The sequence below is a fragment of the Anneissia japonica genome, unplaced genomic scaffold, assembly GCF_011630105.1.
Source record: "Anneissia japonica isolate Jap-2015-1 unplaced genomic scaffold, ASM1163010v1 scaffold724_len3256291_cov202, whole genome shotgun sequence".
Taxonomy (NCBI): Eukaryota; Metazoa; Echinodermata; class Crinoidea; order Comatulida; family Comatulidae; genus Anneissia; species Anneissia japonica.
In genome coordinates, this window is record NW_022744966.1 from 1145021 (window position 1) to 1160151 (window position 15131).

General features: G+C 32.2%; 2 protein-coding genes across 2 annotated transcripts; one reads left to right on the forward strand and one right to left on the reverse strand.

Moving 5' to 3' along the window:
- The first annotated feature begins 232 nt into the window (after positions 1-232).
- Positions 233-1995, forward strand: LOC117119845 (histamine H2 receptor-like). The gene has a single exon (XM_033264812.1). It carries the CDS (start codon positions 240-242, stop codon positions 1383-1385), a length of 1146 nt encoding a protein of 381 aa, XP_033120703.1. The 5' UTR covers positions 233-239; the 3' UTR covers positions 1386-1995.
- Positions 1996-6332: 4337 nt separating this feature from the next.
- LOC117119843 (peptidyl-prolyl cis-trans isomerase B-like) lies at positions 6333-10961 on the reverse strand. The gene is made up of 5 exons (XM_033264809.1): positions 10810-10961; positions 10301-10576; positions 8531-8624; positions 8135-8319; positions 6333-7312 (listed from the first exon to the last, which is right to left on the reverse strand). The coding sequence occupies exons 2-5, from the start codon at positions 10571-10573 to the stop codon at positions 7139-7141; spliced, it is 726 nt and encodes a 241-aa protein (XP_033120700.1). The 5' UTR covers positions 10574-10576; positions 10810-10961; the 3' UTR covers positions 6333-7138.
- Between the last annotated feature and the right edge of the window lie 4170 nt (positions 10962-15131).

Sequence of the window (15131 nt, forward strand, 5' to 3'; positions counted from 1 at the left end):
TATATATATATATATATATATATATATACTAGTTTGACCTATAAATCAACAATGTCAACAAGCATCATACCTTGCCTAATTATCCACATGTTGTGTCTGAATTGATGTATTAGTACAGTATAAATTCTTCCAAAACACACATGACTAAAGGTTGTGGGAAAAGTAAATAACAGTTTAGTGCAGTGCACAGTCAACGCAAAACGTGTAATAGTAGGCCTAGTAGAGGTGAGGATGTCAACATGAACACAACTAGTGTGCTTGACTGCGCTGGTGAGTCACCTGTCGTCAACTTTACTTGGAATGATACATCGGAGGCAGATCGATACATTCTAACCAATTCGTATTCAAAAACTGACGCATTCTTTATCACTAAAGTGTTTCCGACTATACTGTTTTTTGGAGTCTTAAATAATGGAGTATTTATATTTGTACTTTTCCGTGTACATAGAATGCGAACCACATTGAACTCCCTCCTGGCCAGTTTAGCCATTTCTGATACACTTTTTCTAGCTTTGGTTATCGGTGAGAAAACTATTCGTTTAAGATCATCAGTATTTTCTAATGATTTGTATCCTTTTAGTTCGGCAGCATATACAATATTACAGAGCTTTATTGAAATGACATTTCAGGCGTCGTTGATTGCAATAACAACTGTAGCATACGAGAGATACAATAGAGTATGCAATTCAACTGTCAAAACTTCAAGCCCTATTCAAAAGACGCATTGTGGTTTCCAATGTGTTATGCAGACGCATCTTGTTCAACTTTTGGCCTTTATTTGGGGTATAGGTTTTTTATTTTCGCTTTTATTGTTACCTTCAAACGTGCGTTACAAACGGATTTGCATCATATGGCCTCCTACAGAAAATTACACAGAATACCCATCAACAATATTAAAGCAAAACATCGAAGGCGGGATGCAAATTTATTATAACATTAGCCAAGGAATACCATTTGTTGTAGCCTTCCTCGTGAATACATATTTATACATACAATTAGTAAAAACTTTAAAGGTACATACGAAAAGTGTCGCTAAGGAACATGTGGACATCTTCACAAAACGTCGAAAAAGGAAGCAGCGGATAACTCACATGTTACTGATAAATAGTGCCGTGTATTTTGTATGTTTAGCGCCTTACATGTTAACACGTCTTCTTGGTGGACTGGTCGCTATATTCAACTATGACATTGCTTCTACCCTGTTGCTCGATGATAACGCAATATTTATGAACTTATGTCGAACATTAATGTATTTGAATTCCGCCATCAATTCCATATTGTATACAGCTTTAAGTTCAATTTACAGAATTGCCTACATGGAGGCATTTTGTTTAAGCAAACCGGTGACACAAGATATTAGGATTAGTGAGTTAAGATGTACATGATTGAGTCCATCCTCCTAAATAGTAACGGTAATGTTTAGAGATTTATATCGGGCATAAGACGTAGTCGTTAGCACTGTACAGAAAAAACAAAAAAGCAAAATATATTCTAAAAGGTCAACTAAGCTCAGCGACCAAGCTTAGTTGAAAACAGAGACAAATTAAAAAGGAAGAAAGGGTGAGATTTAAGGCTTTGCTTGAAAACAGAGAGCGAGGAAGAGTCCCGAATGTAGATGGGAAGTTCATTCCAGAACTTGGAAGCAGCAACCCGAGAAGACCCCTCTCTGTAATTTCAAGTGGCACACAGGAGTAAAAAGTGTATGCTGGCTTATGATAGGCCGAAGTCTTCTGGAATGGAACAGCTTGCTAAGCGAAGGTGGATGGTCACCCAGATACAACGGGGGTGGAATTATGAAGGCACTTGTATGTGTGAACAACAAATTTGAATGCAATGCGCTGTTTAACTGGTCGACAATGGAGAGTTTTAAGAGTAGGGGTGATTGGCGCTTTAAAAAATTGTATATTATTATTATAATTACAGTATTATTATTATTATTATTATTATTATTATTATTATTATTATTATTATTATTATTATTATTATTATTATTGTTGTTGTTGTTGTTGCTGTTGTTGTTATTATTATTATTATTATTATTATTATTATTATTATGTGCTGTCCTTTGGTCTTTTACAAGACGGGCTGCTGTGTTTACTAGTATGGATTTCGATCCAACTCGGCCACAAGTTAACTCGGCCACAGTTAACTCGTCCACACGTCAACTCGGCCACAAGTCAACTCGGCCACACGTCAACTTGGCCACAAGTCAACTCGGCAACAATAAACTAGGCCACAGTCAACTCGGCCACAAGTCAACTCGGCCACAAGTCAACTCGGCCACAATTCAACTCGGCTACAAGTCAACTCGGCCACAATTTAGTTGCTGCTTACTACTACACTGGTTTTGAGGGAATAATTAATGGCCTCGCTATTAGTATAAAATACTAATTCGTGTTTCTATTATTAACAATTACTAGTTTTTTTTTCACTCTTTTTGTCACTCTATAGGCCTAGTTTACTATATAACCTCCTGATTATAATACAGTTATTACTAACTTAATTATGATTTATTTCACGTAAATAATATTATTTTAATATTTTTGTTTTTAATATATATTGTTATCGTTATTATTACCGTATTATATTATTATTATTATTATTATTATTATTATTATTATTGTTATTACTAGAATTATTGCAATTACCGTATATAATAATATAATATTATATTTATTTTCATAGGAATTTACCTGGAGTGATCTGTTCCTTTGTACACTCTCAAACGTGACAGAAACTAATAATAATATCATGAACATAATTTCTAGTTATTATTATTTTGCCATATTATTGTATTATTTTTTGTCTATATTATTTTATCGCTTTTTAAAAATTAATTTTATAAGTTATATATTGGTGAAAATGTTCAATATTCTGTGGCAATTTTTATTATAAATGATTAAAAAATTGTAGTGAAAATGATTTGTTTATCAGTGGAAATTTTTCTTATGCTATATTTTCATATTTTATTATTATTATTTTGCCATATTATTGTTATTGTCTATAATATTTTTATGGTTTTTATTATTAAAAATTATAATAGTGAAAATGCTTTTTAAAAAAGTGCGCAAGTAACAAGTGAAAAGTCATAAATAATAATACGGACGATGTTTCCCTTCCTGCCGTGATACGCTCAGTATCCCCAATACTTGCAAAAAAACACACGTCAGGTAGGGCAAACATCGTTCGTATTATGGTATTTCAATTAATTTATTAACGTATAATTTTATAGGACTTATCTGAATTTTTAAAATACATATGCAATAAAGTTACAGTTAAACTACCGAGCGTTTTACATATTTGTGTTCGTGGCTAGATTGCAGAAATTATCATCCTAATCCAATCGCGAATATTGTGTGAAATCTTGATCCATTCCTACATGAAATTGATTGAAAGCTTAAAAAAAGTTTAATAATTTTTTTAACAAAATAATAAATTCGGAATTATAGCAGAGACGAAGTTAATGACAATGCAGGCCCGTAGGCAGGATTTTCGATGAGGTGCGTCTTGCAACCGAAGTGGACCTTACGATGGGCGACTGCATAGGGTGGGGCGAATCTTCTGGAAGCTCTGACAAATTAGCATTTTGAGGGCCCTTGTTAATGGGTTTCTAAAATCCATAATTTGTAATATCCTATTTAAATTTCATTATTTTGAGTATTGTCTAGGGACCTACAGTAAAACAGGAGAAATAGAGGGTGGGGTGAAGGGAGAAACTTGCACAGACAGATGGTCAATACCACCTCAGCCCCACCATGGTTGGTGCTGAGGTAAGAAAATTTATGACTATGGCACCTCAAAGTGGCCGGAAATGGCAATTTCAGACAAATTGTAATTATGAGTTTTCTTTTTTCTCCATTTCCTTTATAATTTTAGAGGGCTCTCCCCTCTTGAATCTAGAATCCACCACTGTGAAATTATAATTTTTCATGTCCTTTACATCTGTAGGCCTACAATCACTGGAGCTGATAATTTCCAACAGATTTCATAGCACATTAAAAATCAACGGGTAGAAGAGCGGGCAAAAAAATGTAATGCATACTATAGCATTTCGCGATAATTAGGAACGATTTTAGTGAAATAATAGGTTTTAAAAAGTGGACTTTTTGAAATTTTGTGGTCCAGGGAAGAGGCCTGGAGGGGGTTTGTGAGAAAAGCGACAAAGTAAAATTTTGAGGGTCTTACATAATAGATTTCTCAAACACATAATTCATGAATATTTCATTTAATTTTTCATTAATTTGGGTGTTTTTGGGACCTGAAAAAGTAACGTTATTATGTCCTGTACATCTGCAGGCCTATAGATAACATTCTTCATATTATATTGATCAATCTGCAATCACCGGAGACGGTCAATTTCTAACAAATTTTAGTACTGTACCACATTATTAAAAATCAACGGTTAGATAAGCTGGCAAATAATGCAATGCATGCTATAGCATTTTGTGATCATTAGGAACGATTTTGTGAAATCATAGGTTTTAAAAAGTGGACCTTTTGGAATTGGGTGGGGGTACGTCCGCACCCTCTGCACCCCCCACCCCCTGCCTACGGGCCTGCATGGTATGAATACGGAACACAAGCGTACACATTGCCATCGCATGTCTTGTACCTAAAAATATCCAGTCGTCTATGTTTTTAGCATCTGGACTACATTTCTAAAGGCGGCGTACAAAGAGCGTGTCTGTTTCAACCTGAGTTCTGTGGGATTTGTGGGAACGTTTCTTTTCAATTTTTTTAAATAGTAATAGTTCCAAGCAACTAGTACATAATTGGCCTAGGAAGGGAGTGATTTTTTCCGGATTATTATATAGAAAGAAGCACGAAACGGTCATTAACATGTGTGTATTTTTTAAATAATATTGAAATTATACCTTATTTTCCATTTATTTGTGTATTTTATAAATAATCGGAATTATGTATCAAAATAGAAATAAACAACAAAATACAAACCTTGTGTCACATTGTTCACCACCTCACTACTTTATTTCAATCATTGTCATATATAGGACGCAAAAAGGCAATATTTACAATTCATTTTAATAAAGTAAAGTCAACATGTGGCTGAGTTAATTTGTGGCCTAGTCGACTTGTGGCCGAGTTGACCATGGTCGAGTTTACTGTGGCCGAGTTGAATTGTGGCCCAGCTGACCTGTGGCCGAGTTGACTTTTGGCCGAGTTGACCTGCTTTCATAGTATGGGCCTGTCTGAATAACGATTCACTTGAATAGTTTTGGGCACGAAGGTGTAATTAAATATACACAATTCAATCATCAAATTGTAGTATCCAAACAGGTTAGGTAGGATTTTACTTTCTGTTGATATTAAGACCTCTATTGATTATATTTTAAGTTCCCTTGATTGGAGAAAACTCAATGTAAGATGGAATGAACAGTTAACTCTTTTGACTTTCAAATGTTTAAAAGGGCATGCCCATACCTAACATCCAAATTTAATTTAATCATGATATACATTCAAAATGCACACGTAGCCAAACGCATGATTTAATTGTACCACCTTGAAATATCTGCGAAGGTAAGAGGACTTTCTTATATCGTGCCTCAAAAAGTTGGAATAAACTTCCAAACGAAACAAAAACTAACTTTAAAGAAATGACCCTAGTTTCATTCCAACATTCTATTAATTTTTAAGTTTTACATTGAATCTTCTTTTGACTTTATTTTGTATTATCTTCTTTCTATTTCATGGTTTGTTTGTAACTGTACCACTTTGAAAATCAGTACTCAAATGCTGAAAGTGCATGCAGTCTAAAGAAAGAAAGAATAAATAAATAAATAAAAAGAATAAATAATCATTGTCATATTATTTAAGGATTGGATTTATTCTGTATAGACATCAAGGTTGACCCACGAAAGTCAGAAGACTTGTTTCCAGTGGGGTCTTTCTGGTAGTGATTAGGCAGTGCATCGGGAGACACTATTTCCTGAAGAGCGTAATTGCACCGACACGGGATCTATATTGAAACTTGCACTTCAATTCTCCATATTATGAAATATAATAAGAGCAGCAATGGGAATGTCTACGGTTCAGCGCCCACACATTGGCTACCACCAGTTTAGCCGACTGAGCTAAGCTGCTCTCATGATGAAAACGGTAGCTCTCTGACAAATTATAATATCAAAGGGTGTGACTGTGGTTAACCTTATTTCGTCACTACATCGTCATCACTGCATGATCATCACTATTATCATTATCATAACAACCATCTTCGTTGTCGTCCCACTGCTCGGGCAAAAATGTCTCATCATTATTCTCTAGTTTATATTTTTGTCACATCAAAACACACAACCAAAAGACAAGCTATCAGCACATTTTAGTCGACAATATTTATTTCAAAAACTAGATCAGGAAATTATTGAAAGATTTACATGAACTTTTAAAAAATACCATCGACATTTTATAAGAAAAAAAAGTCACACATAATATGAGAAAATCTGGCAATTAATTAATTTACTAACATGATCTAGGCCTATTGGCAATAAAAAAAAACTACGGTTCAGCAATTCAATTCAAACGTGTCTTTATTTTTTAAAGTTTTTACTCTTTATATTAGGCTATAAAGAATGAAGCACCATGTAAATCAGGGGCATTTGAGTTTAAACTTGTTTATAAGTCATTAAAGTATTATGAATGTCAGAAGATGAACAATTAGCAAATGTGTAGAATAGAAGGACGTTTAAACTTGTTTATAAGTCATTAAAGTATTACGAATGTCAGAAGATGAACAATTAGCAAATGTGTAGAATAGAAGGACGTTTAAACTTGTTTATAAGTCATTAAAGTATTATGCCTGTCAGAAGATGAACAATTAGCAAATATGTAGAATAGAAGGACGTTTGAAGTTAAAGCCGTGTTTAGCGCGTTTTAGTATTAAGCAATCGGTTTGAAGTACCGATGAATCAGCCAAGTAAACTTATCATATTGGTATTCATAAAGATAGATTATGATCAAAGTAAATAAGGAAAAACTGCAATAATGAACAAAAGCACATTATACAGTACCTAGGCCTATACCACAATGGAATGTTAGTGAAGTGTTTGTGAATGAACGTCGGACCCATTCAAAATAAAAGAAAACGATTATAATATTTCTCACGAGTGATAGTCCCTTTAAAGGTTTATGGTTTATCTGTGGTGCTGGTAGCTGTACCATTATTTAAGTCTAGACCTTCTGGGTGAGGGAGGTGGTATGGCTCTTTTACGGGGATGACACCGCTATCAACAACTCGGATGATTCTCTCTGGATAAGCGTACTCGTTAGTTTCCTCTTCGGTGATTTGATCGATTACCTCCTGTAAATTAAAAAAACACACGTCATTAAAACTTAGTTCAAACTACAGGTGGCAGCAGGCTCTTTTAATCATACAGTAATCGATTTATTGAGTAGTCCGGCCTATGATTTATACCAGCGACACCCGTCTATAGACGCATGATTTAGAATGGTTTACAAAATGATGCAATAAGTATACACATAATATAGACATGTATCGCACTAAGAGCATTCGTTATAGGCGTAAATACCATGGCGTTTAAGGTCAGTAATATCAGGCGACATTGCTATGCCATTGTGAGTCGAGCTTCTTATCCAGATGCTTGTGAGTTTATTCTGCTTACACTATTATGATGACTGTGTAAGAAACCATCAAAACGAACAAACGAACGATTTATTGAATGAATGAATGAATGAATGAACGAACGAACGAACGAAATAAATGAATGAATGAATTAATTAATAGATGGATGAATGAATGAATAAATAAATAAATGAATGAAGGACAAACGAATGAACTAAAACGAATACGTGGACGAATGAACGAACCAACGAACAAAATGAATGAATGAATAAATGAACGAATAATGGTTAGTCCTGTATATGGGTGTGTGTATGTGTACGAGGGTACAACTAGACGCCCTCGTTGTCGAGGGGGTGGGATATGAGCTGGTGGTGTATGTAGTGATGGATATTGACAGTGCTGGTGTACTATACTACAAAATATCCTAAGTGGTCGGTCTTAGGTGTGGACACTAAGTGTATGGGTACTGGACGGATGAGTCTTAGTGGTTAAAACTTGGCAAAAAAAATGAAAAACAAAATCAATTTAAATTTAACCTACCATTCCTTTAATTACTTTTCCGAAAACAACGTGTTTACCATCAAGCCATTTTGCGCTGTTTAGCAAGATGAAGAACTGTGAGTTGTTCGTATCTGGACCAGCATTTGCCATCGACACCCATCCTGGACCCCAATGCCTCAAGTTAAAGTTCTCGTCAGCGAAATATTCTCCGTAAATACTCCTTCCTGAGAATAGAAAACAAATTATATGAATACTGTGTTCAGTTTGTCGGCTCCTTGGCCTAATGCTCATTGCGAAAAATAAACTAGACCTTATACAACACAGTTTTTTTTTTTTTATTAATGAAACAACATGTGATCCAAATTAGTATTGATTTTCTAGACCTGCATCAATATGTACTCGATAAAGAGAAATATATAAAGAAATAGTTTGTACCTCCTGTGCCGTCTCCACTTGTGATGTCACCCATTTGGATTACAAAGTCAGGCACCACGCGATGAATTATTGTGTTTTTGTAGCTCATATTCTTCTGAAAACGAAAAAATGGCGTAGTGTTTTATATGTATCAAATACGCATACCCAGTGACCGATATAGGCATAGGTGTGACGAACATGTTTACAAAATTTATTTTAAATCCTACCATTTTTCAGTTTTTCTTTGACGATCGACGTAGTGTTTTTATAAGCCTTAACAAATACGCATACCCAGTGACCGATATAGGCCTAGGTGTAACGAATATGTTTACAACATCGAAGGAAAAACTGTGTATGCCACAAATCCCATAATTTTTTTAATTTTTTTAAAAGTTGAAGATGAAAAACATTTACTCTATGAATGTGTAAATGCCCAAATTGTATGGGATTCAATTAATAGATTAATCACACCAGTAAATATAACATTTGATAATGTTATAACTGGAACAAATAAACAGTATATAAATAATTTCATTACTGTAGGCTCATTCTGTTTGTATAAAACAAAAATTCTGGAATCTCTGAAAAAATGGAACCTTAGTTCAATCCGTACTCTGTTAATGGATGAATTACATTTGAGATACCTGATATGACATAATTTAAGAATTACCATTACACAACGAAGATATTTTATTTATGTGTGAATGTATTTCTTATCATAAAAATAAAAGGAATACATTCATAAGAATATTAAAGATATAGGCCTAGTAAATCGACATGTGGTAAATATATGATGAAATGTTTAACAAAATATAAGAAAACTGATTCTAGTATCACAATTACGGTTACCTCCTTAATTTCAGCTATGTAATTATTAGTTGAATGAACGAAAATTGGAATAAAAATTGATATATGGGATATAATGTTTATGTATGTGTATCTATATATATAAAGATATATATGTGTTTGACTGCGTATGTATGTGTATATATATTGATGTTTGTGTGTGTGTATCTGTATGTATATTTGTGTATGTGTATTTGTGTTTTTGTGTGTGTATGTATGCATGTATGTATATATATGTAAATGTGTATTTATATATATTTATGTATTTGTGTTTGTGTGTGTGTATATATAAAAAAAATATTTGTGTGTATGTATATGTGTGTGTTTGTGTATATGCGTGTATGTATGTGTGTATGTATATATGTATGTATATATATATGTATATATGTGTATGTATATGTATATATATATATATGTATATGTATATATGTATATGTATATATGTATATGTATATATGTATATGTATATATGTATATATTTACTATTGATGTTTTCTGTGGTCAAATCTGATTATAAAAAATAATAATAATTTGATAGTACTGTTGTCATTGAATTATATAAATATTTATAAAAAAAAAAAGGAATGAAAAGAACTTGGAAAAAAAGGAAATATTGTATTGTTCCTTTTTAATGAAGATTGTTGAAATAAATGTGGTGATTACGCCACGAAAGAGAAAAAAAATCCCATATATTATCTACAGTATTCATTTTTATTAAACAATAGAATATTTTTATACATCTTTTATTCATCAACATAATTGCATAAACTAAGTACAGTAAAATAAAGAGAGTGATGAAAAAGGAACCACCAAGAACCAAATTGGATTTGTTTAAATAGATAGACTATAATTGATTAAAGTATACACTAAATTAGATGTTAAATATAGAATGATATAAACGCTTGGAGGAAAATTCCATGCTTGTATTTAAATTATGTAACTTACATCATTTCTCCAGCCTCCTCTTGCTAGAGCAGCAAAGTTCTGTACTGTGACGGGACATGTCTCGCCAAAAAGTCCAACCTCGAATCTTCCGACTGGATCATCATCAATCTCAATGTCAAAGTACACTATTTTAGTGACAAGTAAATCGTTGGTTCGATCTCGGTCTGGGTCTTCCCATGGCTTCACTTTCTTTGTGCTTCTTTTTTTGGCATCCACCGACATAAGTGATGCCAACAGAAATATACACACGCTTAAGCAAACTTCTAACTTCATGATCTGTGAACAAAGATACAGTGGTTAAATTCAAACTTCAAAAGATGAGTGTCAACACAAACATTTTAAGCTTCTCTGGTTTCTTTAATCAAAATCCACAAAGTTTAATACAAAACAGTTATCATCATCAATCAATTATTAAATTCTTAACCTATACTGAAACCAAAATTTAACTTTATTATTATTATTATTAGTACAGACTAAAAAAAAACCGAAAAGCAAGTAGGCTTACTTACCAGGAGAGCGTCTGATTTGTGTCGTCTATAGTCGACTTGATAGCAATACGCTTTCCAGCGGGCATTTATATAGGATTCGATGGGGGTTCGTTGGCCAACGGCAGACCAAAAAGCTGTCGCCTCTGCCAACACGACAAGTTCTAAACGTCTACTTTTTTCGTTAAGCATTTGTAACAAAAGCTATATGTAACAAGCACTGACAATGAGTCGGTTCATAAGAATACTTAATTACGATTGTTGAAAGACCACGTGTGACAACAAATCAGAATAAACACAAAATATTCAATTTAAATTTTAAATATCTCATTTAGATTCTCTAAATTGATTACTGTACCAGCCAATATGGTCATATGCAAAAGAATATAGCAAGTGATATTATTTAACTGCCATCGAGAAAATTATTATTTATATATTGAACTTAATTTTTTTTTAGTTCATGACCGACATTGTATCTTTAATTACACTTTTACATTTTTTATATATAATGCTGATATCAGACTCCATAAGTTATTATTATAACAATGTATGGGCAGTAGCTAGGACCTATATCTAAAAAAAACATAACGGTGATAAAAAAAAGAAAGTTCCTGTGTTTTGTTTTTTTTTTCAATGATGATGAACCACTCTCTTTAAATATTATAAATAATTAACAAAGTTTCTAAAATTAATATACACTTGTAATCTATGTATTTTAATATTGACTATTAGAAATAATGTTCGTAACACTGTAATTTATTTACCGGTACATAATATAGGATATTGTCACCATAAGAGAGGTTTTTTATGCTTATGAGTCCTACTAGTCGGTATTGAGTAATTAAGACACTGAAAAAGTAAATAAATTAATTAGAATAGAAGACAACCTTACATTTATCAGCCTTCCAAGTTGTACGTAAGGAACTTTATTGTCTTTTATAACAGAGACACATTAACCTTAAAACATGTGCAACAATAACAAAGTCAGTAAAAACCTAATTACTGTGATTAAATAGAAAATGAAATACTGCAGTAGAACAAGTTTGAATAACAATATAAATGGGTTTTAAAGAATAAATAAATAAATACAAAATAATGATACTAATATTTTACCAACTTAAAGAAGAGCTATACATCAAGGATTTACATATATTTCGGGAATTATTTACATTAAGCTAACCTGAACTTAAATACCATCTTTTCTTTAATGATTTAGAAATTCATTATGAATACCAAATTTTAACAACAAACTGTATAACCCCCATTAATTAGTATTAATATTGCTAGTAAAGTTTCCGATAAATATAGTAAATTATTTTTAACAACTGCATGGAAAGAACGAAAGGAAATATATATGATAATACTTTTCTATTGCATGACTAATTTAAATACAATACAGTACTTACTTTTATGTATATATTTTCTTATTTACATATTTATTTAATATTATTATTATTATTATTATTATTATTATTGTTGTTGTTGTTGTTGCTGTTGTTAATTAAATTTATATTGTTATTTAATCTGGTACAATCAAATACAAAAGGATTGATGGTTTCCTTTGTCGCGCAGTCACATAATAAGCACAAGCCTGAATTTTGAGGTGACTAAGATTCCTTTCTTCCTTGTAGTTTCTAATGCAATTGCAGTATTGCATGTATTCCAGTGAGAGTAAATTTTCTCGGTTTAGGCCTAAACACAATGGAGTCAATATTTTCGGTTTACACGTGTTACTGTTGGTCGTTTGAAGAGAATAGGTTTGCATTTTAGTGTACATGCATCATAGGCCTAGGCCTATATCTTTTCTGTAATATCTCTCCAAATTTCGTTGTTTTTGTATATGTTGTTTCGTGTACTGTACGGTAACGTTAAATGTAGTAATCAAACTTTGATTAATGTTATCTTTTGATATTACTATTACTATTCTTACCATTGTCATCGAAATATGAAATACTTCATTGTAATTTTCATCAAACTATATAATACAGTATAGGCATCAAATCAAAGTTGAACCAATGAAATACAGAACATACAAAAATGAATTAAACAAAAAGGAAAGTACAGCAAAATAGAAAGAAAACGGGTAATATAGACAAATTCAGAATAGATAAATCCTAAGTAAGTTTTAATTTAAATTTTACTTACAATAAGAAGAAACATTAAATCAGAAAAAAAAAGACATGAATTTAAAAATTGAGATTAAAAAGGAATGATTTAAAAATTATTATTATTATTATTATTATTAATATTGATGGTATTATTATTATTAAAGGACGATTATTGTTTTAGTTATTATAATAATTATTAATAATTATTAGGACAATCCCTTTAATTATTACAATTTTATAAGAAAACTGGAACTAAGAAAACAAAATATTATATTATTGTTATTATGATTACCAATATCAATATCATTATTATCATCATCACTATCATTAATAATAATATTATTATTGTTATTTATATTGTCATTATTATTAATTTATGCTTATTCTCAAACATAATTATCATACGTTTCATGATCATTATAATTTGTATCTTTATTGTTCTTTATCTTAAAGATTTGTAATTTCTAATTATTTTAATTTTCTGTACATGTATTTAAAAAAAGGTAGGCATACCAGATTTGCAGTAGGCCTGCTATAATATTAAATGTAGGGTTCGACAAGCGACTCGTTAGTAAAGCGGTATTGTTTACGTGGCATATCCCTCACTTTCATAGAGTATTGTTACAATTATTGTGCCCAAACGTGGCAGGTAACATGTTGTGAATGATGTCCACGTAATGTATTATCCCATGGTAATCTGGTCTTAAAGTGTCTAATAATCGTGTGGCAATAAGGTGACGTAACAAATTCAGAATTCCAACTGATTAATGTTAAAACTGTAATACCCCGTATGCAACGTGAGCTAGGCCTAAATATTTTTTCTGTGTTTTGGTGTAACAATAGAATTTGCGTCTCGGCGTTACATACTGAGGCCTATATCCTTTTATTTCCATGGCCTAGATGGAGTTTCTCGATCCCACCATGGAGATTTCGTAGTGACAATGTCATTGAGATGCCTTAAACGTCTATGCGTTTCAAACTTGATTTAGAAAAATGGACTAGTAAGTAAAATGGAGGTAGGTTGGATGATCATTTTCCTAATGACACCATTCTTAAATTCAAACCGAACACTGATTTTCTACTGTGTCTTACCTTCACTTAAATCATCATTTAATCACAATACTTTATTTATGAGCAGGGGTGGCGCCAGCGGGTGGGGCAGGGCCCCCCCCCCCTTGTCGGGGAGAGCTGCACAAAGTCGGGGAGAAAAAGCACAATTCGTCGGGGAGAAAAAAATGTTATGTGTATTTTCTACATATTAGTAGAATCTAAAATCGATTAAATAAGCCTCTGAAACCCCTAAATTGTCAAAATTTTCGGGGGATTCGCCCCCCGGACCACTTTCGAAGCCTTTTAATTGAAGCTCGACCACGCCCACTTTGCTTTCGTCGGTGAATTCTCACCCTTCGTCGGGGCGCCGGCGCCCTGTCGGGGACCTCGCCCCCGCCTCCCCCCTCCCCCCATCGGGCAAATCCTGGCGCGACCGCTGTTTATGAAACACTCATTTTCAGGAAGGATTTTTCAACAATTATTGGGAGAGAAGAAGGATCGTTGTTTCAGGCTGTCTACATGAGCTCAACCTCTTACTCTTCCCAATACTGTTTTAGTTAAGTTTCTTGTTAATTAGTGATGTTTTTGTTGTTTTTTGGTAGTTTTTACTTTTTGTATTGCATTGTGTATATGCATTATTATATTGTTTTAGGTAGCCTTCTTCAAAGTATGTCACCTTTCTTTTACCTCTGATATGCGCTCTATAGGTCGACCATTTTTATTATCACCACCATCATCATCATCATCCTCATCATCATCATCATCATCATCATCATCATCATCATCATCATCATCATCATCATTATCATTATCATTATTATTATTATTATTATTATTATTATTATTATTATTATTATTATTATTATGTAAAGGTTTTTTCTTTAAAAAAATCACGCTTGTTTTTATGAGACAATTTTTATCATAACAATTGGTATGGTTTAAATTTTTAAATTTGTTTGTTTAGTATTTCAGTGTGAAGAGTGACTTATTACTTTATTTAGGCAATTCTGTTTCGTTTATTTTACTCTTGTATTACGGTTCTGTTCTGTGTCACAAAAGCGAAATAAATGGTATAATAATAATAATAATAATAATAATAATAATAATAATAATAATAATAATAATAATAATAATAATAATAATAATAATAATAATAATAATAATAATAATAATAATAAGATTTATAAA

Excerpts from the sequence above, each read along its gene's own strand:
- LOC117119845 (XM_033264812.1), top strand. The coding sequence starts at position 240 with ATGAACACAACTAGTGTGCTTGACTGCGCTGGTGAGTCACCTGTCGTC.
- LOC117119843 (XM_033264809.1), bottom strand. The coding sequence starts at position 10,573 with ATGAAGTTAGAAGTTTGCTTAAGCGTGTGTATATTTCTGTTGGCATCA. Across the intron at positions 8,320-8,530 it reads AAGTGGAGACGGCACAGGAG|GAAGGAGTATTTACGGAGAA; the intron begins GTACAAACTATT and ends TTCTATTCTCAG. Across the intron at positions 7,313-8,134 it reads GAAAAGTAATTAAAGGAATG|GAGGTAATCGATCAAATCAC; the intron begins GTAGGTTAAATT and ends TTTAATTTACAG.